Source organism: Hemicordylus capensis, chromosome 6 (assembly GCF_027244095.1).
Source record: "Hemicordylus capensis ecotype Gifberg chromosome 6, rHemCap1.1.pri, whole genome shotgun sequence".
NCBI lineage: Eukaryota > Metazoa > Chordata > Lepidosauria > Squamata > Cordylidae > Hemicordylus > Hemicordylus capensis.
In genome coordinates, this window is record NC_069662.1 from 1496103 (window position 1) to 1522404 (window position 26302).

General features: G+C 46.8%; 1 protein-coding gene across 19 annotated transcripts in view; it reads right to left on the minus strand.

The window, feature by feature from the left end:
* Positions 1 to 26302, minus strand: part of ZCWPW1 (zinc finger CW-type and PWWP domain containing 1) — a 49330-nt gene that overhangs the window by 18103 nt on the left and 4925 nt on the right. For 9 of the 19 annotated variants that reach the window (XM_053266394.1, XM_053266396.1, XM_053266405.1 and 6 more), the window contains exons 2-8: positions 25790 to 25910; positions 24763 to 24826; positions 22872 to 23131; positions 21829 to 21907; positions 20905 to 20962; positions 10504 to 10664; positions 1592 to 1732 (exon numbers count right to left, since the gene is read on the minus strand). In XM_053266394.1, coding sequence (XP_053122369.1) covers positions 1592 to 1732; positions 10504 to 10664; positions 20905 to 20962; positions 21829 to 21907; positions 22872 to 23131; positions 24763 to 24787 — 724 coding nt within the window. In that variant the 5' untranslated portion in view covers positions 24788 to 24826; positions 25790 to 25910. The remainder of the gene's footprint in view (positions 1 to 1591; positions 1733 to 10503; positions 10665 to 20904; positions 20963 to 21828; positions 21908 to 22871; positions 23132 to 24762; positions 24827 to 25789; positions 25911 to 26302) is intronic. The other 10 variants (XM_053266400.1, XM_053266398.1, XM_053266401.1 and 7 more) reach the window with 5 other exon arrangements.

Here is a 26302-nt window from a genome sequence, read left to right on the forward strand (position 1 = left end):
TCTACTGCTGCAGCTGTTAAATTAATATAGCCAAGCAAATACTATTGTGTTAGCTACTACTAATGTAGTTGTGAATGGTCACTATGCTTATCTTGTCTACATTTGAGTTTTACATGGAGTTATGACAGACTGACCATCTCCCCTCTCATGGCCATTTGGCCTCCCTGTTTACAGTTTTCTTTCTCTATACCTATCTATAATATAACATTTGACAACTGGGAATAACACTCCATGCATTTGATAAAGTAAACTGTAGTCCATGAAAGTCTCTACCACAAGGTGCAGTAAGACTTTATTGTTTAAATAAAGTCTTTAAATAATAGAAGATCTGTTGCTACACCTTCTGGATCACTGGCACGGGCAGAACCATGAAGGGATTTTTCAGCAGCATCTCAAGGAAGGACCAAAATAACTCTCTGGTAGACTTTGTTTGATGGATTCAATTTATTTCCTTAACTACAACTAGGGATGTGTATAAAACTGGCATTCGGCCGGTTTGGCGGGGGGAGGTTACCTTTAAGGAGCAGGGAGGGTGCTCATCCCCGCCCCGCATTTCCCCAGCCGGCACGGTCTCAAAAACTGCTGGCATGGGGTCGCAGCATACCTCCTTGCCGCCCTGGTCAGCGTCAGAGCAGAAGTGGCTGGTCTGACACTGACCGGGGTGGCAAGGAGGTCTGCTGCTGCCCTGTGCCAGTGGTTTTTGAGACAGCACTCACGGAGGAAATGTGTGTGTGTGGGGGGATGAGCACCCTCCCTGCTCCTTAAAGGTAACCTCCCCCCGCTGCCAAACTGGCATGAACTCCAGACCTCCGGACCAGTTTGTGCATATCCCTAACAACCACCACCACCACCACCACTATACATATTTATATATGTATAGTGGTGGTATCCCTACTAACTTGGCAAAGAGGCACCTTTTTAACGTGGTGATTCTCTTTATTTAGCAGGGGGAGAGTAACTGGCCCTACCCACCCCCAGCACAGTACCTCCAGTGACTGTTGCTGGTGTCTTTCTTGTGTTTCTTTTTAGATTGTGAGCCCTTTGGGGACAGGGACCCATCTTATTTATTTGTCATTTCTCTGTGTGAACTGCCCTGAGCCATTTCTGAGAAGAAATAAATAAGGTATAGAAATTGAATGAATGAATGAATGAATGAATAATACGGTATATACTGCTTTTCAACCAAATTTCTCAAATCAGTTTACACAGAAAAACAGTAATAACCACAGATGGTTCCCTGTCCCCAAAGGGCTCAAAGTCTAAAAAGAAACAAAAGGTAAGCACCAGCAACAACTACTGGAGGAATGCTGTGCTGGGGCTGAACATGAATAGTTGCTCTCCCCCTGCTAAATATAAGAGAATCACCACTATAAAAGGTGCCTCTTTGCTCAGTTAGCAGGGGAGAAACTGCAGGCCAATCAGCTTTCTCCCTCATTCTCACAGTTAGTTATTGAAGATTGACCAGGCCAGGGCTTGCCTCCATGAACGATCCACAAAACTAGAGTATTGCAGCACTCTTTAGCTCCTAAGCACCACCCCATTTGTCCCTCCTCCCTGAAACCCTTTGGAGTAGCATGGAGGTTCAGCTCACAGCAACCACTTCCTCTGTCTGCCTCCTCCTCCTGCATTTCCTCTTGGTCAACGAGGATGCGGGCGTTGCCTTGAACTTTTTTCTTGGGCGCTCCTTTCCGGTTTTCCTTACGCCCTCCATTGTCTGCTTCTGGTTTCTCATCTGCCAGGAGACAAAGAAAAACAAGTTGTGTATGTGTTTTTGCCTCTTTATAAAAACACCAGGAGAATAGTGGGGTGGCAAACACAGGGCTGGTGGAGGAAACTATGAGTTGTCTGGCCAGCAGTCAACTATAGCAACTGAAGCCTTGAAGAGTGTGGATATCTACTCTGCCCCATGGGCTCCTCCTTTGGCAGCCCCTCTCAGACTCTCAGTAGAGATGGTGCTGCTGTAACTTTCCCTTGCCTGACTCGCTGCTCACCCTGAAACAGAGTATTTCTAGGCAGTCAGTTGTAGCAAGTTCATTGCCGATTTCCATGGGCAAAGTTGTTGCTTGTTGAAACGTCATACATCTCTTCCCACTGGTTTTCACCACGAATAGCCCTCAAATCCACTCCAGGAATAAAATCCCTTTCCCCCCCAGTATTGTCTGCACAAGGACATTTTTTATGGGTTTGATATTAGCATGTGAACTATTGCAACAGGATTCAGCAGGAAGGGAAGGTTGGGCAATTACCTTTTCTGGGTGATGACGCGGAGGAAAGGGAAGGAGTTAACGCTTCTTCATACACATATTCCCCCTACTCAGTCATTATTCTTCTGATTGCAGCCACACCAAGGTGCTCGCTCCTTCCAAATCTTTTTGGAAGTGCTCCAGCGCTCATCCATGTAGCTGCTGCCACTGAAGACCATGAAGTGGCTACATGCTTGGTTGCACAACTCAAAACTTCACATGCTACTATTTCTCCCTCATGGAAACAAAGGAAATGGAGGCAAGGCTGGTGGCCGTGGTGTTGTAAATCAATAATCCTTAATTTAAGAGGAAATCAAGGACCTCCTTGAGATTTGGGGACAGTGGAAGTTGCAGGATCAATTGCATAGCTGCCACCACAATCTAGACACATCTGAGTATGTTGCAGAGAAGATGCATGAATTGGGCACTGTCATATGGCCATCAAGTGCCAGAACCAATGCCCAGGTTCAGAGGAGCTATTTACCCATGACCAGGAAACAGTGAATGTTCAGGAGGACTGACCACAAAGAGTGCCTGTTAAGTGCATGCATTTGTGTGAGTATTGTGCAGGAATTGGGTGCCTGAAGTGTTCTTTGTCAGAGTCTGTAACCTATTTCTTCTCCTTCAGGCTCAGACAATCCCACAAGGCAATGGGAAAATTCTCCCCAAATTGTTGCAGGTACTGCAGGGAGCCAGGGGAAGACATGGATGAGACATGGGGGTGGGGCATTGCTGTCTGTATCACCAGGGAGATGAGAGTGACTTTGGTACACTGTAAATGCTTCTGGTGGTGGTTCTTGCTGTGGTTGTGCAGATGTGGTGGGACCTGCCTGGGAAGCTTTTGTTTCTTTCTTCCCCTTGCCTACCAAAGCACTCATTTGGGCCACATAACAGTGCTCATTCTTCCTTAAGATGTATATTCTCGAAAATGCAGTAGATGCCAGAAAATGCAAAATTTATCGGTCATTCTACCCTACCCGCTGTTGGGAATTCTCTTTGGTGAGAGAATCCCTTTTTCATTATAGCAGAGTGCACAGAGGCACAACACAGTGGAATTTACTTAGGCATGTGTGTATGCTGAGAGTAAACTAACTTGGAACTAATTCATAGTTTCATATATAATCAATATAATATGTATTGTAATATGTATAATATGTAATATAATATTATATTGTATTATATAATATAATACAATATAATAATCAATATATAAGGCATTTATTAGAGAACTCCATTCTAGATAGGAAAGTGAGGAGTTGGGATTTCTAATCTATCTAGCTGGATGCAGATGGATTCTGCATCTTCTCTGCACACATGGTACAGGGAGAGGAGCTTGCCATGTTGCAAGGTAGTAGGAACAGGAAGAGAAGAGAGGGAGGAAGTTAATCCCTAAGAGTACCAATCTACATTTCAAAGGGATAGTGTCAGAGCAGTAGAGAAGGGATGACCAATGTCTTGACCCTCTAGCCCTCTGACTCACTAGTCTGTCCTCCACTGTCACTGAGACAAGAGACAGCGCATAGTCCTTAACTTCCAACACCCGCCCTCCCAGTTTTAGAGGCCCTCCCTAAAATTTAATAGATACTAGGCTGGGAGGTTATTTTGTGACTTGAATTAAGGATGAGAAAGCAAACTCTCCATTTTGTTAAAAGCAAGCAGATTCTCCAATGTCTGTTTAGAATGAAAATGGTGCCCAAGCTCAATCTTTGTAAGCACAGGATACGAGTACTTATCCCTCCCACGCTTCCAGTGGAGGGCAGGAATGCCACCATTTTGGTTTCAGGAAGGGGATTCCTTAATGTGTATACACGGGGGGAAATGGAGCCCAACTTCACACTTTATTTCCCATCTCCACCCCTGCTTTCCCCTCGCATTAAAGATAGCCTTCACCTTTTCTGCTTTTGCACTGTGATGCGGCAGCTGCTTTCCTCTAGAGCAACTCACGTTCAATGTTTTGGGCAATACTATGCTTGCGATGCATGGCCCTTATTAGCTACTTGATTTATAGTAGCTCAGCAGTGAAGTGAACTGCTCCTGTTCCTTTCTGGAGTATGAGTGCAAATTCTTCTCTTGTGTTCTTGTCTTCCACAGACCCTTAGTTCTTAATTCCCATGAACAAAGAACTAAGGCTGTCCCGCAGGAGTCTGAAGCACTTTAAGAATGTTTACATTTGAAGAGCAGATGGTTGTAGGCAGAGTGCCTGAAATTTTCCTGTGTTGGGTTCCCTCCTCCTTTGCTGACTGCATGGCTGAGGTACTGCATGCTTCTTCTTTTTTAACTTGGTCCTGTCTCCTTTTCCAAATATGCCAAATCCCAACCTTGTTGCCATGCTCTCCCCAGGGGGAAAGTCAGTGTCCAGTCGGACTATAGGGTTGAAGAAACTGAGGAGCAGGCAGCCAAGGCAGAGGAGCATTGAGCAGTTGTAAAGGCATGGATGGTAAAGATTGCAGAAGAGCACGTGGTGCTTGCATGGGTCTGTGCAGAGGACAGAAGGTGGGCTGCAAATGCCCTCGAAAAGAACTCTGGGATTTTTGAGGGGCTTCTTGCCAACACCATGGAGCTGAGGGCAGACTTCAGGTGTGCCTAGCGAAGTGCTGCTTCCTAGTGTGCCTTTAGCCTCTCCCCACCCCCACACAGCCAGCCAAGGGGTCAGCAACTCCCAGCAAACTGTCCCTGCACTGCTGCACAGTCCACCTCAAACTATGGCTGTACACAAGGTAAGAATGATTCTCTAGATGTCTTCTCTGCAGCCTGGTCTGAGAGAAGCACACCCCACTCAGGACTGCTTTGTCTACAGGGCTCCCCAATCTGCCCCAGAGTGTAGGATGCTGTTGGCAGAAATGGAAAAACTGTTATCCAGTCTTGAGGAACCCAGATCCTCATGTAGACACAAGGGCAACCCCTTGAATCACTTTTCCGCAATCCCCCAAAGAAAAGCTTGTCCCCACAACCCTATTCTGGAGGAAACTGATGATGGAGGGGCCAAGATGGCGACGGAGTAACAGCTTGTTTTAGAACCTCCACTTCAGACTGTTATTTTTATTTGCCTTTGAAGTACACAACTTTAAAAACATTTTATATCATCTATGTGGGAGACTTCTGGAAAGTTTTGTTTTTCCTTAACCTTGGAAAGTGTGGAAAGTAGACAGAACACTGTAATTCTTCAGGAGACTTAGACATTGAAGAAGCAGTCTATTATTTTCTGGTCTTTAATTATTCCATCTGGTATGGGGAGGAAAAAATGTAGCCAATCCAGCCCCTCTGGGTCCCCACCAATCATGAAATCTTCCAAGCAGTCAAGGATAGATGAGTTTTACCCTCCTAAGGAAGATGAAAGAGATCTCATCACAGTCCCCGCATGCAATAGATATGCTGCTCTGGAGATGGAAGATATTCTTTTATGAAAGAGGCCGACTTCTTCTGTGAATGAATCATCCTTACAGGGAGAATCTTCATGGGAGCAGGAGGTCCTGATAGAGAAAAGGCTAAAAGAGGATCAGAGACCAGACCAGCAGCCTGTTTTTACCATGGAATATGTTGCTAATCAGTGCTTGATCATGGCACAGACAATGATATCAATTTTTGAACAACTTAATACCATAAATAAAAAGATAGACTCACTTATAACATCATTTGAACATTTTATTTAGACGCATTTGGAAAAGGCAGACTCTGTAACTACATCTTCAAAACTCCATCCTAAGGAAGCAACTAGTTTAGACAAACAGTGTAATCAGCTAGCTGTGACCTTGGACTCAGACCAACAAGCAGCTGGAGTGAAAAGGGCCAGTACAGTACTGAAAATTGTGATCGGACTCTCCAATTAACCAAGTTATGCTCTATGTTTGTTTGAATTATAACAAAAGAGGCTGGCAGTCTTGCAGAGAAATAATAACTACTTTAGTCAGCTTTTGCATTGTGGGACAAAATGTGTTGATTTTGTTTCTATACATTGGTTACCCAGTTTGCCAGCAACAAAGAAGATTTTATTAACTTTTAGTCAACCTACTATCCCACTTACGTTACTAAAAAGGAAATCATTTCTGCACGAATTTCGAATTACACCTGTGATTATTTCTTGATATGACAGTAAAGCCATTCCTCCCCCACAAAACTAGCTTGGACTTGGCATCTCTGCATAAAAGCAAATTGAGGCTGTTCTCACAATCTCCCCAAACCGGGCTAAAGGAGCCTACCCCGGTTTGGGGAGGTTGTGTGCAGCACCGGGAGCTGCGTGGCTCCTAGCTGCTAGTCCTTCAAAGTACCCCTCCCCTAAAACAAGGTTAGTGGAGCGAGTGTTCCACTAACCTCATTCTTTTGATCGTGAGTCGCCATGGCACAGCAACTCACGAGCAGACCCCTGACTAGGAGGCTACAACAAGCCTCCCAGCGTCAGGGGTCTCCCCAGAATGCCCCGTGCACTCACGCGGGGCATTCTGGGGGCTGGGAAGCCCCCGATCCCCGCTACCCCTACTGGCTTCATGACGGAGCCAGTAATCATGTGGGCAGCCGATTCGGCCACCCAGGGCTAGGCAGATGCTCATGTGCAGGGAGAGTGGGCTTGACCTGCTCTCCCCGCTAAACCCCTTACAGCTCTCCACACTGCTTGTGTGGAGAGCCTCATTGTCTGGCAGAGATTCAGATGCTGCTGCCTCTAGAGATACGGCAGGGGCTGATATTAATTAGTAACAACACAGAAATAAATTAACCCCTGTTGACAGTTTAAAATATTTCAACATAAGAAAGACTGATTGGCTCTTTTGGAACGTTACCAAGAAATGAAGATAAGATTATTGATAGGCTAGAAGGTCCTAAGAAGGTTAAGTTCTGTGTGTTGTTTTGTTGAACCACTTTCATCATGTCCTTCTCTTAAAGAAAATCATAGCCAAAAGTGCATTGCTGAAGAGTATTGCTGCTAATACAAGATTCAAGTGAGCCTCCTATCCACCCTGCCTCGAATTTTGAGCTTATTTCTTTTAATAGTCCATAAGAAGGAAAATATACTTCAACAAATTGATCAAAAGGAGGCTAACCCTCAGACAGTGGATGAAAAAGACCTGATGTAATGGAATTCCACAACCATCTGACTGCTGAAAATGTCAACATGTTTTGATGCAGAAAGAAATGTTTGCATGGGGGATCCTAGTTTATTAAAGGCTCCAAAACCTGCAAATTGACTGTCAAGAGTTCCTGATCATGTAAAAGTTATTTCCTGGAACATTGCTGGGTGGCAGGATAAATTTGTGGATAACAGCTTTGAACAGTATTTGAAAAACTTTGACATCATTTTCCTGCAGGAGACATAGTGCCAGGACACCTCTCCTCTTCATTTGCCAGGGTTTTGCTCCTATGTTTTGGCAGCTATTAAACTGTGTTCATATGGGAGAGAAAGTGGAGGGCTATTAACTTTGATTTCAGGAGACACTGAGGGAATTGATTAGCAGAGGGACTGGCCTGATAGTGATTACATACAGGTAGTCCAGATAGTAAATATTAGTGCTAGTAAATATTTTGGGTCAATCCTTTACATTAATGTATACTTTCCAGTGGGAAGAGAATTCTTATCTGTGGTTCCAGGTTTGGTCCACTTTGCAAATTTTGTTGAAGAGAATTGAGCAATTGTTACCAGATGCTGATATTGTGGTTCTTGCCATTCCATCTGATCTCTGTGTCAACAAACAGTTCTCTGAAGGAGGTCTGAGCACTAGTGCTTCCTGTTTTTATACTCCTTTCCACAACCAGTTGGTGTATAGATGCAGATGTGGAATATCCATCCACAATGCCCACATACTGTGGAAAGCCTATTGCTCCAAAGCCATCTATTATCTGCAGGAAATAAATAAAACATTGGTTTTCACTCCCAACACAGGTAGGGATACATCAAGCAGGGATCTGTATAGGTACAGAGGAAGGGAAGCAAAGTGTATTCTTACCTTTCCATAATCTCCAAAGAAAATGGTACGTCTTAGCAGGACAACCTCAAAAGCAAGGCACACCTCTATCATGATGCAGGCAGCACGGAAAATCCCACACCAAACTGATTTCCAAGTTGCCAGTAAGTGCCAACTGTCACCAGTCACCAAATAGTCACCGCCAAGCATTACTCCACAGGGATGGAGTATGATTGATCGCATGATTGATTTTCCAGATGTGGGCAAAGAGCCTCCGCAATCTTAAACAGGGCAGCTCTTGACATTTGGAAGCTGGCAATCCACTGCTCATCACCCCACACACAACCTTGTCCTCCCACCAATCCTGGCTTTGGGGCACACTCACCAATGCCTTTCTATGTGCCTGTTGATGGGCCAGGGTGCTTGCCAGTGAGTTCTCCTCCTCTGCCGCTAATATGCTCTTAGGCCAGTTGCAGAAACACTCATAAGCTTTGTTCTCCTATGATGTCAGATCTCTTGGTTGCATATCACAAGATACTCTGCAGCTGCTCTCCAGTACCGCCAACACTGCATTAATGTATCATTCCCAACACCAGGGCCACCATCACCACCTCCATTGCCCGTACTGCATGGCTCATTCACATAAGACCACTGGAAGGGATAGGTAAGTCGAAACACCCGAATGGTGTGACTACCAGTTCCTTGATGGCAGCCATTCACTAACACAACCCAATATAATTCAAAACATAAACACTTCAGAACTATTAAAACAAAGGGTCTCTCAAGAGGGCACTGAATTCCCTTTTCTCAAAATTATAAGTTTTCAAGAGGCAGGTGTCAGGGTGCAGCGAGTGAACGCTGAAGCGCCACAGCACGTAGAAAAATAGCATGAGTCAACACCCACACAAAATTCCTGAACATCTAAGTAACCTCACTTCTTCTTTTTTTGGCAGTATCAAGGTGGCAATGTACTGTCTCTCAGGGGTAAAAATATGTAGGAAAAGAGGGAGGTAGAAAAGGAGGAAAGGGGGTGTGAACTGAGGAGCAGTGGTCGGAAACTGGAAAAGAAGCAGTATTTGCTTGCACAAGGTTTGGGTTTCTGTTCATTGCAGGGGATGGGCCCCTATCTGCTGAGCAAAGGAGGTGTGCAATACATCTCTCAAAGGTGGTTTTGAAACAGGGATGCTACGGAAGGAAACGGTACTGAAGGGTGGCAGCAGGTTTTGCTTAAAGCACCCATTTGAGTGTGTGTGAGTGCTGAAGCGCCACAGCTAGCATGATTTTTTTTTTAAAGAAAAGAAACATTGTGGGAAGTCTGCATGGCTGGAGAAAGTGATAATAACCAAAGGGGAATGAGAAACCAAACCAGAACACTGCAATTTGTTTGATTTCTTCAGTATGAGCACTTTGTCTCATCATCCAGGCACAGCTGCCTTTGCTTCCTGGCAGCTTTGTCTGGTCTTCTCTCTACTACCCCACTTCAGTTCCCCTGTGCTGCTTGCAGGCTAGGCATTCATCAGGTAGAGCTGCTGACCAGCCTGCAGGGAGCATAGTGGGGGTGGGGTGGGAGGGGAGGGGAGAGAAAGAACGAGATGAGGCTCCTGGGAAGTAGAGGCAGCTGCACCTCCTTTGGCACCCCCTGGCTCCTTAGTGGCAGAGTTCGTGAACAGCTGCCAGATAGGATAGCAATGGGAACAGGGAGAAAATAGCTATACCGGCTGGAGGAGGCGGCATTGGGCCGGGCCAGCTGCAGGGAGGAGGCAGCGGCAGGTGGGCGGGAGGAGGTGGCGGGCTGGCTTTCCGGCCAGCCAGAAAGCACGCGCGGGTGGGGGGAGAAGTGGGCCGGGTGGCTGGAAAGCCCAGCCGGGAGAAGATGTGAGCTGACCAGTCCACCAGCCAGAAAGTACAGGGAGCGGGTAGAGAAGTGGGAACGGGGGAGAAATGGGCCAGCTGGCCGGCCAGCCAGCCAGAAAGCCGGGTGAGCCAGCGGGGTCAGGGGGAGGCAAAGAACAAGGCAGTGGCGGTGGTGTGTGTGCAGAGGCCCAGATACTCTGCACCTGGCCTAGCTAGTTTTATTTATTATTTTTAATATTTTGGAGCAGAAATCTGAGGGTGTGCAAAAAGAAAATGCGTGGAAAATGGGGAGAAAGCCCGGATATGTGTGCATGGCTTGCAATCACAGCCATTAGGAAAAAAATGCAAAAGAACTCCATTCTCCCACAAAAAATCCCGTTGTCTAGAATTGCTCACATTCTGCTGTGACCAACCACAATGTGTCTTCTTGCTCAGCTCCCATTCATTTCAAGGGAGGTGTGTCCCACCACTCCCCAGTGTGTTTTGCTCTGTATTTGTATAGACAAGAGGCTTACTTTTCTCTTTTTTGTCCTTATTCCCAAGCAGTCTGCTGTATTTCTTTGTTCTGGGAAGATGCTCCTTCTGTTCCATTGCTAAAAGTATTGCCTCCCCTTTACCCTGGCTTGGCTTTCCAGGGACAGCATCCTCTACTGCTAGAATTGTCTCCAAAGTCTCGCTGAGAGAAACAAGAAACAAAAGGACAAAGTTGAAGTCCACTTTGAGAGGACTGGATGATAAAAATTAGCCTACTTGAGACAATCAAAACAATCCACACTGAGTTGTTGTATTACTCATCTTTAGGATTTGGGGAAGTTGTAGCTTAGGGGCACTGCACATCTGAGCTCCTCCAGGGTTCATTCCCTAACACTTATAGCTAAAGAAGCTCAGAGACTGAATCGTTGCCACTTACCTGAATGGTCATTCTCCTCAGAAGTATGGATTGCATCCGAAACTATTATGGGTTGTCAAGACCTCCTGCTCCGAGACAGGGCCAATCAGAGAGCTTTTCCTCTCTTCCAGGAGGGAGGGGCAATCCCCTCATCCTTCAGTCAGTTACCAGCTCTCCCATGCTCCGGCTAATCTGAGACAGAAAAGGAAACGCCCAAGAGGCCAACAGCTGAACAGTAACAAGTAAGAGCCTAAACTGGACAGAAAAAATATATAAGAGCATTCTATGCTAACTCCACACCCTTTGGGGAGACGCCGCCACCCCGAAGAGGAAGAACCTACCCACTTATATACAGGTAACAGGAAGAACTGGATGAAAAGGGGAGCAACCAGACGAACAAGTGGGCGGGTCGGATGCAATCCATACTTCTGAGGAGAATGACCATTCAGGTAAGTGTCAATGATTCATTCTCCCTCAGAAGAGGATTGCATCCAAAACTATTATGGGACATACCATAGCCGCTTTCAAATGGGGCGGGATACTGAGAGTCTGGTTCTAAACTGGAACCACTCGCTGCAAAACCCGCCACCCAAAAGAGGCATCCGCAGAGGCCCAATCGTGTATCTTATAATGTTTAATAAAGGTTGAGACAGAAGCCCAAGTGGCTGCTCTGCAGATATTGGCCAGAGGAGCTAAGGTAGAAAAGGCAGTGGTAGTAGCCGCACTCTGCGTGGAATGGGCAGTAATCCCCTCAGGTACAGGCACTCCCCCAGTTGTGCACGCCAAGTGAATGCACTGGCAAATCCAGCACACCAGGGTAGACGAAGAGACCTTCCGGCCCAATGTACAATCTCTAAATGAAACAAAGAAGGAGTCAGAGACTCTAACAGACTTGGTGCGCCGGAGATAAACACAAACTGCTCTGCGCACGTCCAGGGTATGCCATCCTTTCTCCTTTGTAGTGGAAGGACTGGGACAAAAAGAGGGAAGCATTAGTTCCTGGGCTCTATGAAACAAAGAATTTACCTTAGGAATGAAGGTGGGGTCAGTAAGGAGGAGAACATAACCCAGAAAGACTAAGCACAGCTCCTTCCTTACCGATAAAGCGCCAAGGTCGGAGACGCGGCGGGCAGAGGTAATGGCTACTAAAAACAAAACCTTCAGGGTGAGGAGCTGCAATGAAACCATTCTTATGGGCTCAAAGGGGTGTTTCGTGAACACCCTGAGAACCAGACCTAAATCCCACAGGGGAAAGCGAGGGACCGGTGGAAGCCTGAGTGCAGAGGTCCCTCTTAGGAACCTCTGCACGTGTGGATGCTCAGCCAAGGACGGGACCCCTGAAAGCTGAAGAGCAGATGAGATAGCAAACATCTGGCATTGAAGAGTGTTTGGCTGAAGGCCCTTATCCAGACCCGCTTGTAAGAATCCTAGGACCTGAGCCACGGATGCTGACAGGGGCTCCACCTCGCCCGAGGCACACCAGGAGGTGAAAGCTTTCCACGCTGATTGATAGACCCGGGTAGTTGAAGGACGCCTAGATGCAAGGATGGTGTCACGGACAGAAGAAGAAGAACCGCAAGAATCTAGCAAGCTCTGCTCAATCTCCAAACGTAGAGATTGAGCCACTCTGGCTCTGGGTGAAAAACTGGCCCCTGGTGTAGCAGATGAGGTTGACATCCCAGTGGCATCGGGTCGTTGACTGCCAGAGCAACCAGATCCGAAAACCAAGGGCGGCGCGGCCAGTGCGGGGCCACAAGGAGGACCTCCGCCCTCAGCTGACGGATCCTTCGTATGGTCTGTGACAGGAAGGTGGGGGGAGGTGTACAGCAGACCCTAGGGCCAAGGGACCAGCAGGGCGTCCACTCCCTCTACCCCTGGGGAAGGAAACCTGGAGATGAATCGAGCCACCTTGGCGTTTGCTGGAGACGCAAACAGGTCCACAAGCAGGGTTCCGAACCGTTCTACGACCCTGCGAAAGGCCTGATCGTCTAGTGACCACTCTACCTGAATCTAACTGAGACCGGCTCAGCCAATCTGCTACAGTGTTGTCTTTCCCGCTGAGGTGCGCAGCCTCCAGGGACTGCAAATTCTCCTCCGCCCAGGCCAGCAGAAGTGCAGCCTCGTGCATGAGGCATTGGGACCTCGTCCCCCACTGACGATTGATGTGCGCTTTGGCTGTCCATCCAGACGAGAACCCGACGATTGTGCACCACAGGCAAGAACTGCATGAGGACGTAACGGATGGCCCATAGCTCCTGCCAATTTATAGACTGGAGACGCTCCCCTGTGACCAGAGACCCTGGGCAACCTGTCGATGACAGTGCCCACCCCAGCCCTGAAGACTGGCATCCGTCATTACAATTAGTAGGTCAGCTGGCAAGAAGCTCACGCCCCTGCGTATAGCTGGGGAAGTCCACCAGACCATGGACTGATGAACCCAAGAGGTTAGAGGGACCCTTAGTCTGGACCTGCCTGTCACGAGGTCCTGGAGGAGAAAGAGTAGCCATTGGAGGGGCCGAGAATGGAAACAAGCCCAGGGCACAATCCCAATGGTCAAAACCATCATGCCCTGTAGCTGGCTCAGGCTGAGGATGTCGGATCGGGGATGGCGCAGCAGCTTCCAACACTTCAGGACCAATCTGAGCCTGCGTTCTGCAGTCAGACTGACAATGCCCCTGGTAGCGTCAATGATAGCCCCCAGGTGCTGAATCCTGTTCTGGGGAACCAGAGAGCTCTTCTGAAGATTCACCAGAAACCCGTGGGACTCTAGAACAGAGAGAGTCTCGCCCACATCCTCTAGGGCTTGATGTCGAGAAGGTGACCTGACCAAAAGATCGTCCAAATAGGGGTACAGGTGAACCCCCCTGGTCCTCAAGTGCACGAGTGCCACCATGATCTTGGTAAACACCCATGGTGCAGTCGAAAGACCAAAAGGGAGAGCCCGATACTGGAAATGGGCGCCCATGTAGACAAACCGAAGGAACCTCCTGTCTAGAGGGTGGATCGGAACATGAAAGTAAGCTTCCTTCAGATCCACTGAAGACAGGAAGTCTCCCTGCTGAAGCGCCATCAGAATGGAACAGAGGGTTTCCATGCGGAAATGCCTCGCCCGGAGGAAACGATTGACAAATTTCAGATCTAGAATGGCCCTCCACTCTCCACTCTTTTTTGGAACTAAAAAGAGAATAGAATAGACGCCACGCCCCTGTTCTTCGGGCGGAACTGGCTCAATAGCCCGGATCACCCTCAGGTGACGAGTGGCCTTCAGCTTTAAGGAATGCTTGTCTTGCTTGCGGGACTGCAGGGAAATTAGGAATCAATCTGGGGGCCAGGAAAGAAAGTCCAGGCTGCACCCCTGAGATATTGTCTGGCAAATCCAGTGGTCGGTGCAGGTCGCCCTCATTGCTGGGCGAACTGCTGTAGCCTGCCACCTACCTGCTGATCCTGAAGGCAGTCATTGCGCAGCGGGTTGCTTAGATCCTGGCTTGGAGTAATGACCTGATTGCTGAGGTCGGGGCTGCGCATTGTCCTGAAAGGATCCCTGTGGTCTCGTCCAGGCCAGTCTGTCTTGTCTCGACTGACGGGAACGAAAACTAGATTTGAAGCCCTTGGAGGAGGAATTGGAAGAAAAGGACTTACGATCTTGACGTGGCATCAAGCAAGGCATTGCCTTCTTTTTATCCTTGGTGTCGATCAGGACCAGCTCCAAAGCCTCGCCAAACAACTTTCCCCCTTTAAATGAAGAATTAGCCAGGTTACATCTTGACTTTTGGTCCACTTTCCAATATTTGAGCCATAAGTGGCGCCGTACCGTAATATCAGAGGCCACAGCCTGTGTGGACAATTGGGTCGCATCCAAGGAGCTGTCTGCCAGGAATGCAGAGACCTTGCCAAACTTATTAAGCCCTTGCCTAAGCGCTGTCAGCTCAGGCGGGACCAGGGAGGACAGCTCCTTGATCCAGAGCACTGAAGCACAAGCAAATATGGAATTAGCCATGGAGGCCCGCATGGCCAGAGCCGAGGCCTCATGGGACCTACGCAATGCAACATTGCATTTCTTATCATCAAAGTTTCTTAAAACCTCATCCCCATCCTTTGGGAGAACAGCACCAGTGACTAAGGCAGCAACTTCGGCATCCACAGGCGGGACCTGAAGTTTGTCCATGACAGCCTTGGTGGTGGTGTAAAGGCGCTTGATTCCCAGTGGAGGTCCCTTACTTTCAGTGGGGCGATCCCATTCTGCCTGAATGATATCTAAGAAAAGCTGTGGGCAGGGTACTGCCACCTCGGGAGCTTTGAGAGAGGGCAGAACTGATGGATCTCCTTCTGTACTATCCGGTGCAGTTGGAACCACCACCCCCAGCCTGAGGGTCCTTCGAGCCTTATGAAAAAGGACCGGAAAATCGGACTGGTTAAACAGCCTATAAGGGGCCTGGGGCAGTGGAGCAGCAGAACCTTCCTCATCCCCTGATAATTCTCCCTCCTCTTTCCCAGAATCAGACTCCTCAGAAGGGTCATCCCCTCCCCCACCCCCGCGATACAGGGGGGCCAACAATGGGGCCGGGGCAGAAGGGCGGCAGGGAGCACAAGGGGAGAGAGTGGGGGGTCCCATCACCAGCGGGAGCTGAGGAGGTGGATGCCCGAGACATGGATTCCCCTCCCAAGATTGCGGCCGTGATGGGCTGGGCGGGAAAATGGTGAGCCAGCAGGGGAGACTCGGTGGTACTGGTGGGAATCTTCCGAGCCAGATTAGAAAGGAACTTTCTGAACTCCTCCAACACCACCCGTTGCAGTAATGCAGCAAAACTTGGAGGAATTTCCTCCTCAGCCACATCCCCAGAGGATGCCACCCAGCCCGTGTCAGAGGAACGGGGGCGTTTGGCGGGGGGCTCGCTTGAGGCCGGGCAATCCTGGACGGCGAGGGGAGCAGCTACTTGCATGTCCGACCTGTCCTGGAGATCTCGCGGCGCCGGTTGATGCGGCGGCGGCGACCGGGAGACAGTCGACCTGCCCGACTCCCCCTTGGCCAGCAACACCCGAGCTGCTTGCACTGCAGCACCCTTTGCCACTCTGGCCGCTGCTTTCTGCTCCTTCGTGAGTTTTTTGGCTTTTTTGGCCTTGGGGGCCCGAGTTTTGGGCATGGGTGCTGTGGCCACAGCCCACTCGGCGTGGCAGACTGAGGGAGCCACCAAGTCCTCAGAGAGGGAGGGAGAAGCCTCCCTCTCAAAGCGCGAGGTCTCCGCTGCCATGGTTAAGGAGATCTTCTAACAGTTGCGCCTGAAGGATGCAAGTAGTCACACTTCTTTAAAAAGTCTCCCCAATTCCCCTTGGACTAAGCAGACGAAATAAGGGAAGAACCAGATGAAAGGAATTGGAAATAGATCACAGGGTAAAGGACAGATATCGGAGTGAAGTGAAGAGACTCCTGCCGGAGCGACACAGGGCGAAGACTGAAGGATGAGGGGATTGCCCCTCCCTCCTGGAAGAGAGGAAAAGCTCTCTAATTGGCCCTGTCTCGGAGCAGGAGGTCGCGACAATCCATAATAGTTTCAGATGCAATCCTCTTCTGAGGGAGAATCAGTACTCTTCTCTTCCAAAGGCAAGGGATTCCGTAAAGGCTCCATGAACTTCATGAATGTAGAGAAAAGGAAGGTAGTTCAGGGGGCTACAGAGCATCCGCTTTGTATACAGGAGGTCTCAGGTTCGATCCCTACCTCTCCATTTAAATAGAATGAGATACCAGGTGACGAGAACAACCTTTGCTGTTAATCAGAGCAGACAATGATGATGGACCAATGATCTAACAGTATACATCAGCATCCCATGAGAAGGAAACACGACACCCTGACATGGTGTCAATGGGCCCATTATATGTAGTGCAAATGGAGCCACAGGGCAGTTTGATTTCAAAAATGAGGTCACTTGCCCCTTTCCCTGCCTATTGTTTCTCTGTCCTGGCTGCCTTCCATGTGGTTTCCTCTCCCCTCTCACAGCATTCAAAATGTTCACCCACATTTTGAGCCACACATGCAGAGGGGAAGTTGCTTCAAGGCATGAGTTGAAGCACAGGAACAGTGAATGTGGCGGGGGAGGTTAAACACCCCCTCCCCTGCCACACAAATTCCCCTGCTCCTGCTTTTCTTAAAAGACAAACAGCAGCACTGGGGGTTCCGTTATATGTGTTTGTGCATAAGGCATAATTAGCCACAAAAGTAGCAATGGGCAGCCAAAGCCTACCATGGACTTTGCCTGTACTTGGGCACCACCCTGAGGCCAACATGTGATTTTTATATACATACATGGCTGCTCTGCTTGCTTTTTGTAGATAATCTTGATGGGTTTGGGAGTCACGGGGCATCTTCACAGCTGAGATATAATACGTTTTTGCTTATGTAAGTGGAGTTCCCACATAAACAGCAACATGCATTCAATCTTCCTCGGGGAGGGGCCATAGCTCAGCATCAGAATACTTGCTTTGCATGCAAAAGGTCCCAGCTTCAGTCCCTGCCAGCATCTCCAGGAGCCCTGCCAGCTGGCGATTTTACTTTGCAAGGGCAGGTGTGCATTCACATATCATCCAAATTTACATAGCAGTCCCTATGAGCTATCAGGGAGCACTCCATACACGACTCAGGTTTTTCATTGCGCATTGGAGCTTAGCCCAATTTATGTCTGGGGTAAAAAATTCCACTTTGGGGGTGGAATTTTGGGGGGAAATTTGGGTGGAATTTTTGGGTCAGGTTTTGGGGCAATTTTGAAATATCCAATATGCCCCATAACTCACAGTATTCCACCCCTCTTAATCCCGCAGTAAAGCCTGATGTCTGGGAAAGGCCCAGTCAGGGCTGAAAAAGACAGTTGAGCCTCAAATCCTGAAGAGCCACTGCCAGTCAGTCAGCAGCAGCTCGTCCTAACAAGCTGGGGGGATGCTAAAAGAGGCACAGCAGCCCCTGCTTCCTGGCAGCAGCTCAGGTTGCAGTAGTTAACTATGTAAGCTCTACCTGACGAATGGCCAGCTTGCAGGCAGCACAGCTTTCGGGCGGGGCGAGAGAGAGAGGAGCAATCTGAGCTGCTGACTTCCTTTGCCACCCCCCCACCCCCGGCTCATCAGGATGAGCCGCTACTGAAGTCAGTGTAGATCATACTGAGCTGGATTGACCAAGGATATGACTTGATATAAGCCAGCTTCATATACGTTCTACATTCAGGGCTCAGGGTGGCAAACAAAGATAATAAAACATATAAAACAAATAAAATAGTACAAAATTAATAAAATTCTGTTAAAAACTAGACCCAGTCAAAAACAGATTTACGGAATAAACAAGTTGTTCTAGTAAGAACTAATCTGCCTACTTTCCTTTCACTTTCTCTACAACTGGACTGAGTTCAGTTCAAATTGAAGTCCATGTTAGGTCTCTTGCGCCTCAAATGTTCACGTGTCTGCCATCATGGATTGGGGTGGATGACATCATTACAAACTACACTTGATGTGTCCCTGTGTGTCACTCACTACAACTGTACCTAATTTGGTTCAAATCGGTTAGACAGTACACAAGTTAGCCCACTTGCACCTCAAATGTTCACATGCCTGCCATCTTGAATTGAGATGAATGATATCATCACAAACTACGCTATTGGGACATCCCTATGTGTCCCTACAGCTGTAGCAAATTTGGTTCAAAGACAGAAGTATTGTTGGTCAGTGTTTCCTCTGCCGGGGTGAACATAAGAACAGCCCTGCTGGATCGGGCCCAAGGCCCATCTAGTCCAACATCCTGTTTCACACAGTGGCCCACCAGATGCCACTGGAAGCCTACAGCAGGAGTTGAGAGCATGCTGTTACTCCTGATATAACAGCCTGTTACATCAGGAGTAACATTACATGATGTTCAGGCTGTTCTAGATGGGGATGGATGACTCCTGAAGGACCAGGTTCGCAGTTTGGGGGTGATCATCGATCCAGGACGGTCACTAGAGGCACAAGTGGCCTCTGTGGCTTGGAGCAACTTTTATCAGCTTCGGCTGACACACCAACTGCGACCTTACTTGGACAGAGATAACTTGGCCACATTTATTCATGCTCTGGTAACCTCTCGCTTAGATTAGTGCAACGTACTGTACGTGGGACTGCCTTTGAAAACGGTCTGGAAGCTGCAGCTGGTACAAAATAGGCCTGCAAGATTATTGACCAGGACTGGACATTTTGTGCCTATTACGCCAGTGCTTCGTCAGCTGCACTGGCTCCCAGTCTGTCTTCGAGCCCAATTCAAAGTGCTGGTGTTAACCTTTAAAGCCCTAAATGGATTGGGACCAGATTATCTGAGAGAGTGTCTTGCCACATATGTCCCAACCTGAGCCTTAAGATCTCTTCGGAGTCTTCAAGCACTTGGAGGCTCTCTTCCAAGTGCCCTTGCCAAACAAGGTGAGGCGGGTAGCTACTAGGGAGAGGGCCTTTTCAGTGGTTGCACCTGCCTGGCTTCATCACTTTGTTCTTTTAGACGCCAGGTAGAGACCTTTTCGTTTACTCAGGCTTTTAAAATTTTAAAATTTTGATATGATTTTAATCAATTGTTTAAAATGTCTTTTAAATAGTTTTTTATTGTATTTTGTATTTTCTTCCCCTCCCCACCTTCTTGGTCTGTTATGATTTAATGTGTTTCTATCTTATGTTTTAACGTTGTGTTGTAAGCCACCCAGAGAACAATTTGTTATGAGGCAGCTAACAAATAAAGTTTAAGAACATAAAAATGCAAGAACAGCCCTGCTGGATCAGACCCAAGGCCTATCTAGTCCAGTATCTTGTTTCACACAGTAGCCCACCAGATGCCTCTAGAGAGCCCACAGGCAAGAAGTGAGGGCATGCCCCCTCTCTTGATGTTGCTCCCCTGCAAATGGTATTGAGAGGCTTCATGTCTCTGAGACTGGAGGTGGCCCATAGCCACCAGACTAGCAACTATTGATAGACCTGTCCTCCATTAATTTGTCTAAGCCCCCTTTAAACTAATCCAAGATGAGTTTGTTGTTGTTGTTAATAACAATAACAATAATAATGCATGTATGACAAAACATTCCTGAGGAGCACACTGTTGATTCTTCTGTAATATATTCTTGTTCAGACGAAATTGCTTTATTTAAATTGAAAACTTTTTATTTATGTATATTTATATACAGCCCTTCCTATATTGTCCTAATACCCCAGGGCTGTTAACAACAAGCTAAAACAATAGCATTCAATAAAATAATAAATAAAAAACCATAAAAACAGAACAAAGCATAGCTAAACATTTAGGGACAGCTCATTGGCCAAAAACCTGAATAAAAAGGACAGTCTTCTCTTGAGTGCTGTGGGAGAGGGAGCCATGTGGTTCTCATCTGCGAGTGAGCGCCACAGTCTGGGGACAATAACTGAGAATGCTGTCCTTGACAAACGGGCCTCAGTAGGTGTCGGCATGCAGAGAAGAGCCCTCCCAGCCAATCTAGTCAGGTGGGTAGATTTTGTACAATGTTCTTATAATCAATGGCCTAAACAAAGGCACTCTCTGCTACTTCCTATGCCTTTCACAGTAGCATGGGAAACAGGACTTCACCAGGTGAAACTTTCCCTCTGGTGCACCATGTTGGGAAAAGCTTCACCTATTTGCCATGCAGCTGATCAAAGCACAGGAGCTCTTGGGGTTGGCAAACATCCTTGTATAGGCTAGGCTGACAGAGAGAAAGGCTTTGTTCACTGCACCTCATAAAAATATAATAGACTTCACATCAAAAGAAACAGATGATACTTGTAATGTCATTCAGGCTGAACCCCTCAGGGTTTGTTTGCTTATATCACTTTGGCTCATGGGTAGATCCTGTGCAGTAGCTAAACACAAACTGGCAATGTCCACATTTCAGATACCAGTTTCTTTGTTTGTTTGTTTAGAATATTGTTCATCTTCATGTGGGGAATAGCTAGGGAGCACCTTTGACAATGTGCAGAGTTCCCTGCCTTCACTTTTTGAGTCAGAACAGTCATGATGGTCAAACTCACCTTTCCAGAACTTGTTCCTTAGCAGGCTCTGTCACAGCAACTCTCTTTCCAGTCTCTCCTGGTAGTGGGGTGGGGGGAGGATGAAACATATTTAACTAACTTTGCAAATCCAAGCCCCAAAGGGCTATAAAGTTCATAAAGTGTACATTGGTGCAAGTGCTTTGATGTCAGTTTGCATGACAATCATTACCAACTCCTAAATGTTATCTTCAAAAGCTGATACATTTCTAAAGTTGAATGCCCAAGATACCACTAAGGATGGCAATTCATTGTGATCTTTATGGGACAATAAGTGTACACCCCTAAAGGTGAAGTGGCATCCAACTGAGTCAAGTGAACTAGACCAGTAAAGTTCTGCTCAGACGGTCTGCAACCTTCCCTGTAAAAACCCCTTACTCCTGCTTTCTTCTAATGCAATACTATATTGCTGGTGTGGGAAGGTGGATGTGGAATCCTTTGGATGCAGCACAAGATGTGCCCCCTCCTTCCATTTCTTCCCTACAATATTTATATAGCCACCTAATGGTGCAGCAGGGAAATGACTTGACTAGCAAGCCAGAGGTTGCTGGTTCAAATTCCTGCTGGTATGTTTCGCAGACTATGGGAAACACCTATATTGGGCAGCAGCGATATAGGAAGATGCTGGAAGGCATCATCTCATACTGCACAGGAGATGGCAGCGGTAAACCTCTCCTGTATTCTACCAAAGACAACCACAGGGCTCTGTGGTTGCCAGGAGTCGACACTGACTCGGCACACTTTTTCTTTATATTTATATCACACACACACAGTTACATATAACTAAATTTATATATAACTGTTTATATTTAACTATATAAACAGTACATCCAGCTGAAATGAAATACTTGTGTTTATGTTATTGCTCCTCTCTCTCTCTCTCTCTCTCTCTCTCTCAGAACATACCCATGCACTCTTGCAAAGACTTCTGAAGCACGCTCTGGACAATCTCCTCAAATTGTGCATCAGTAAGGTAACCCTCTTCCTGCCAAGAGATGAGCAAAACAGAACAAACACTGTAGCTGCCTACGTGGTAAATAAACACAGGCCTCTGGTCAGCAGTTCCTCCATCCACAAGCGGAGCTGCAAAATAAGGTCTGAATGCCTTTTTCACTTCAAGGCTTTGCACCTGTCCTCAGAAAGGCTTATCTTGCCTCCTGCAGGAGTTTTACCTACTTGTTTCTCACAGTAGCACTCACTCATAGCCTGAAGTTATTTCCAGACATCAGTTAAGTTAATTTACACTTGGGTGGTGTTTATTCTAATAATTTAAGATTTGCTATGGTGTTGCTATTGAACTTCATGAGTAAAACTTGTATATAAGAAATGTATGTCAACAGTTTAACAATGTCTCTGTATAACAACATGTAACCAAAAAATATATCTTACAAATTATCCCAGAAAAAAACAGGGAGGATATGAATATCCCGTGGGCTTTAAACTGACTGCAGCTCAAGGAAGAGGGAGCCTGTGTTGACTGTAGGCAGCAAATGTCCCAACTTCTTCTTCAGAAGAAAACAAAACTGATTTGGGGCAGGGAAAAAGTCCCGGAAGCAGGGGTGTAGCTATAATTGAGCGAAAGGGTTCAAAGAACACGGGCCCCCAGCTCCTGAGGGCCCTCCAGTTCCTCTCCTCCCTATTTTCTCCATTATCTCCCTCACTCTGGGGGGCCATCAGAGAGAGGGATGAACACGGGCCCCCTCTCCTCAAGCTATGCCCCTGCGGCCGGAAGTCATGTTATCTTATGTACCAGTCTCATATGCTCATCATAACCTATGGTATCCTAGAGCCAGAGAGACAAAAGTGGCTGGTTCATGGCTTAGTCTGAGCCAGAACAACCTAGCATTCAACCACAAAACCTATTTCCGGCGCCAGGGGCCAGCCCTGGAGCATGTGAAGGAATAAAGATTTGGGCACTTCTGAATTCTTGCAGAATGCAGTTCCCTCACCAATGAGTAATCACAGCAGTGCTTTCCTTCTACAGTAGTACTTTCCTTCAACCTCTTATCTTGGGTTTTCTTGTTGACCTTTGTTTTCCTAGGTTTGGGCTCCATTCTGGGGGCTCCACTGCCTGCACAGTGGTTCAGAGGAATCTTCTTTGCTTGGGCATCTCCTTGTTTCCTGAGTGGTTCTGTTTCCCCTTTGGAACAAAGAGCAAGGGGCTTAGCTACCGGAGGGGCAAATATTCTTTTGGAGACCTTTTTGAGTTCTGAAATCACAGAAAAGATGGTTCACTATATAGTAAATAATATATTTATAATTGCAATATTCAGTTGTCCAATATGCCACCCATGCAGAGCTGGCCCAAGATCTCCCCTTTTGGGTATTAGGAGCCCTGCTGAATTTATTTGTCTGAATCAGACAAAAGTCCATCTCATCCAGCATCCTGCTTCCCACCGTCGAATCCTAGAGTTGAAGGGGTACCAGAGGCCATCTAGTCCAATGTCCTTCTACAGGAAATCTAGAGTGTGTATCTGTAAATCCCAACAGGTGGCTGCCCAGCCTCTGCTTGGAGTCCACCACTGTTGAGTCAGTGGTTTGGGTGGAGAGCCAATCTTGAGGTAGCGAGCATTAATTGCCCATTTGCTAAGCAAGGCTCACCTTGGTTTGCATTTGGATGGGTGACTACATGTGAGTACTGTCTGCTGTGAGATATTCCCCTCAGGGGATAGGGCCATAGCTCAGTGGTAGAGCATCTGCTTTGCATGCAGAAGGTACCAAGTTCAATCCCTGGCACCTCCAGGTAGAGCTGGGAGAGACTCCTGCTTGAAACCTCAGAGAGTCGCTGCCAGTTAGTGTAGATAGTACTTAGCTAGATGGACCAATCGATGGTCTGACTCAGTATAAAGCAGCTTCCTGTGTTCCTATTACTCCCAGCAACTGATATGTGGTAGCATCCTATCTCTGAACATGGTGTTATATGTAACTATCCTGATCATAGTCACTGATGGCCTTATTTTCTATGAATTCATCAAATACCCTTTTAAAACCATCTAAATGTAAAAAAAGCCATCAGCACTATGACTTGTGGCAATGAGTTCCACAAATTAATCAGCATTGTGGTCAAAAGGCACTTTCTTCTGTCATGCACTGTCCAACAGTTTTCACAGATTCTACCCTCCTGTAACTTAAGCGTTTAGATTTAGTCCTGTCCTCTGGGGTAGCAGAGAACAAGTGATTGTACTCTTCTATGTAATGGCCCTTTCAGAGATTTAATGAGTTAGATCACATCTCTTCTCACTCTCTTCTCTTCTCCAGGTTAAACACATACAGTTCCTTCAACTTTTGCTCACAGGGCTTGATTTCCAGACCCTGCCCTGACCCTCTTCATTCCCCTTCTTTGAAACCATTCCAATTTGTCTACATCCTTCTTCAAGTGTGGCACCAAGAAATTGACACAGTAGTCCAGATGATGTCTGACTAGTGAGGAATAAAGTGGAATTTTTTTTACATCTCATGCCTTGGAAACTATAGTTTCATTGGCAGCACTGGGAGAACCTGGAGAGGGTCTTCTGAGCAGGAATGGTCTCCTCCTCTCTCTAGTTCCAGAGTGCACATCTCTAGTCCCTTTTCATTAAACAAGGGGATAGGGGAGGCAGGAACATACAGATCATTATGGCATTTCCTCCCTCCCACTGTCCATCTAGAATCCATGGGGTAAAATTACTCAGTAATTCTTAAGAAACCCATACAAAGGGAGCGGGGGGGGGGGCAGAAAGTACCTGTGTTATGTTTTGCAGGATTGTGTAGATAAGGAATCCTAGTGAGAAACACACCCACACTCGTTCCAAACTACTTCCTTTAAAATAAATACATAAACTGAGCACAAGCTGATCTTACCGCCTTTATTGTTCTGACTTGTCATTATGTATAAATGTGTCGGTGTTTGTTTTTCATCCAGTGTCTTATTAAGGAGAGAGAGAAAGAGAAGAAAGCGAGCAATATAAGCACATGTTTAACTATGTTTCTTTCAAAACAAAGCTATGTTCTCTGTGAAGATAAAAGACAGGGAGAACCCCCAGGATTTCCCCTCCTTTCCCTGTAACTTTTGACTTTATTAGATTCGAATTGCATAATTTAACCAGAATGAAATCCATGAGTTCTTCTCAATGCATGGTTACACACAACGTGTGTGTGTGTGTGTATTATTCCAGAGCAATTAATCCAGAGTACAAGGGGATGATCTTGTGAAAGCTCTTTCAAATGCAAATGGTGTCTTCTGCTCCAGGTATGACAGCAAATTTTGTTTTTGAGGCAGAAGATCTATGCCTTCTGAGGGACTACTTAGCAAATTAAACCCAACAGATAATGCATTCCCTATCACTGTAAAGCTCCTGTGGATTCCTGCCTATTATGCTGCTCTGCTTATTAAAAAGTGGCAACCCTGCCTGGAAGAGAAAAACATGAGTCTAGATCATACTGAAGGGAGAATTCACAAGATCACACCCTTCTGATTTTGGATTAATTAATCCAGAATAATTACCAACATGATATACTGTATACTCTTTGTACAGATTTTCTCACTGTTAGATTATGTAATTAGCTTTAGTTGGCAAATGGCCTCTCTCCAGAAAAAGACACCAGTGCTGCCTCACCCCTACCATGAGGATAGGTCACCACATGGCTGTTCTGTAAGCTAGACATTCCTATGATTTGCCTTTGGACCATCAGAGAATTGATCTTGGTGTTTTGTTTATTATAGAACTAACATGCATGTGCTCAGAAAAACAGAGAGAATAAGAAGCATACCTATGAAGTGGTCAAAAAAAAATTCAAGTCTTTTCCCCCACTAAAGCAACAAAGGATACAAATCTGTGACCATCTGTATTGTTCTTTTGCACTGATTTGTTTTCACAGACACACATACCTGTAATCTATTTCAGAACACCATGACTCTCTACAGTGTGTCCTTCTTCAGAGTCTGATTTGCCCAATCACTGGCTAGCACAGGTAGCTCAAGGCACTGATGAATTCTGGCATTCCTGCAGCTTGAAAGGAAAGGAAGGGAAAGGAAAGGAAAGATTGTACTGTTGAGTTGGTGTCGACTCCTGGCGACCACAGAGCCATGTGGTTTTCTTTGGTAGAATATAGAAGGGGTTTACCGTTGCCTCCTCTTGCGTAGTATGAGATAATGCCTTCTAGCACCTTCCTACATTGCTGCTACCCAATATAGGTGTTTTCCATAGTCTGGGAAACATACCAGTGGGGATTCGAACTGATAGCCTCTTGCTCCTTAGGCAAATTGCTTCCCCACTGCGCCATTAGGTGCTTACACCTGCTGATATGAAGACAGTCTAAAATGGCAGACCAGAGCAGAGTGCATTGTGATAACTTTGTTTGGATTATTATGCCATGCATGACAAGGCCTCCACCACATTAG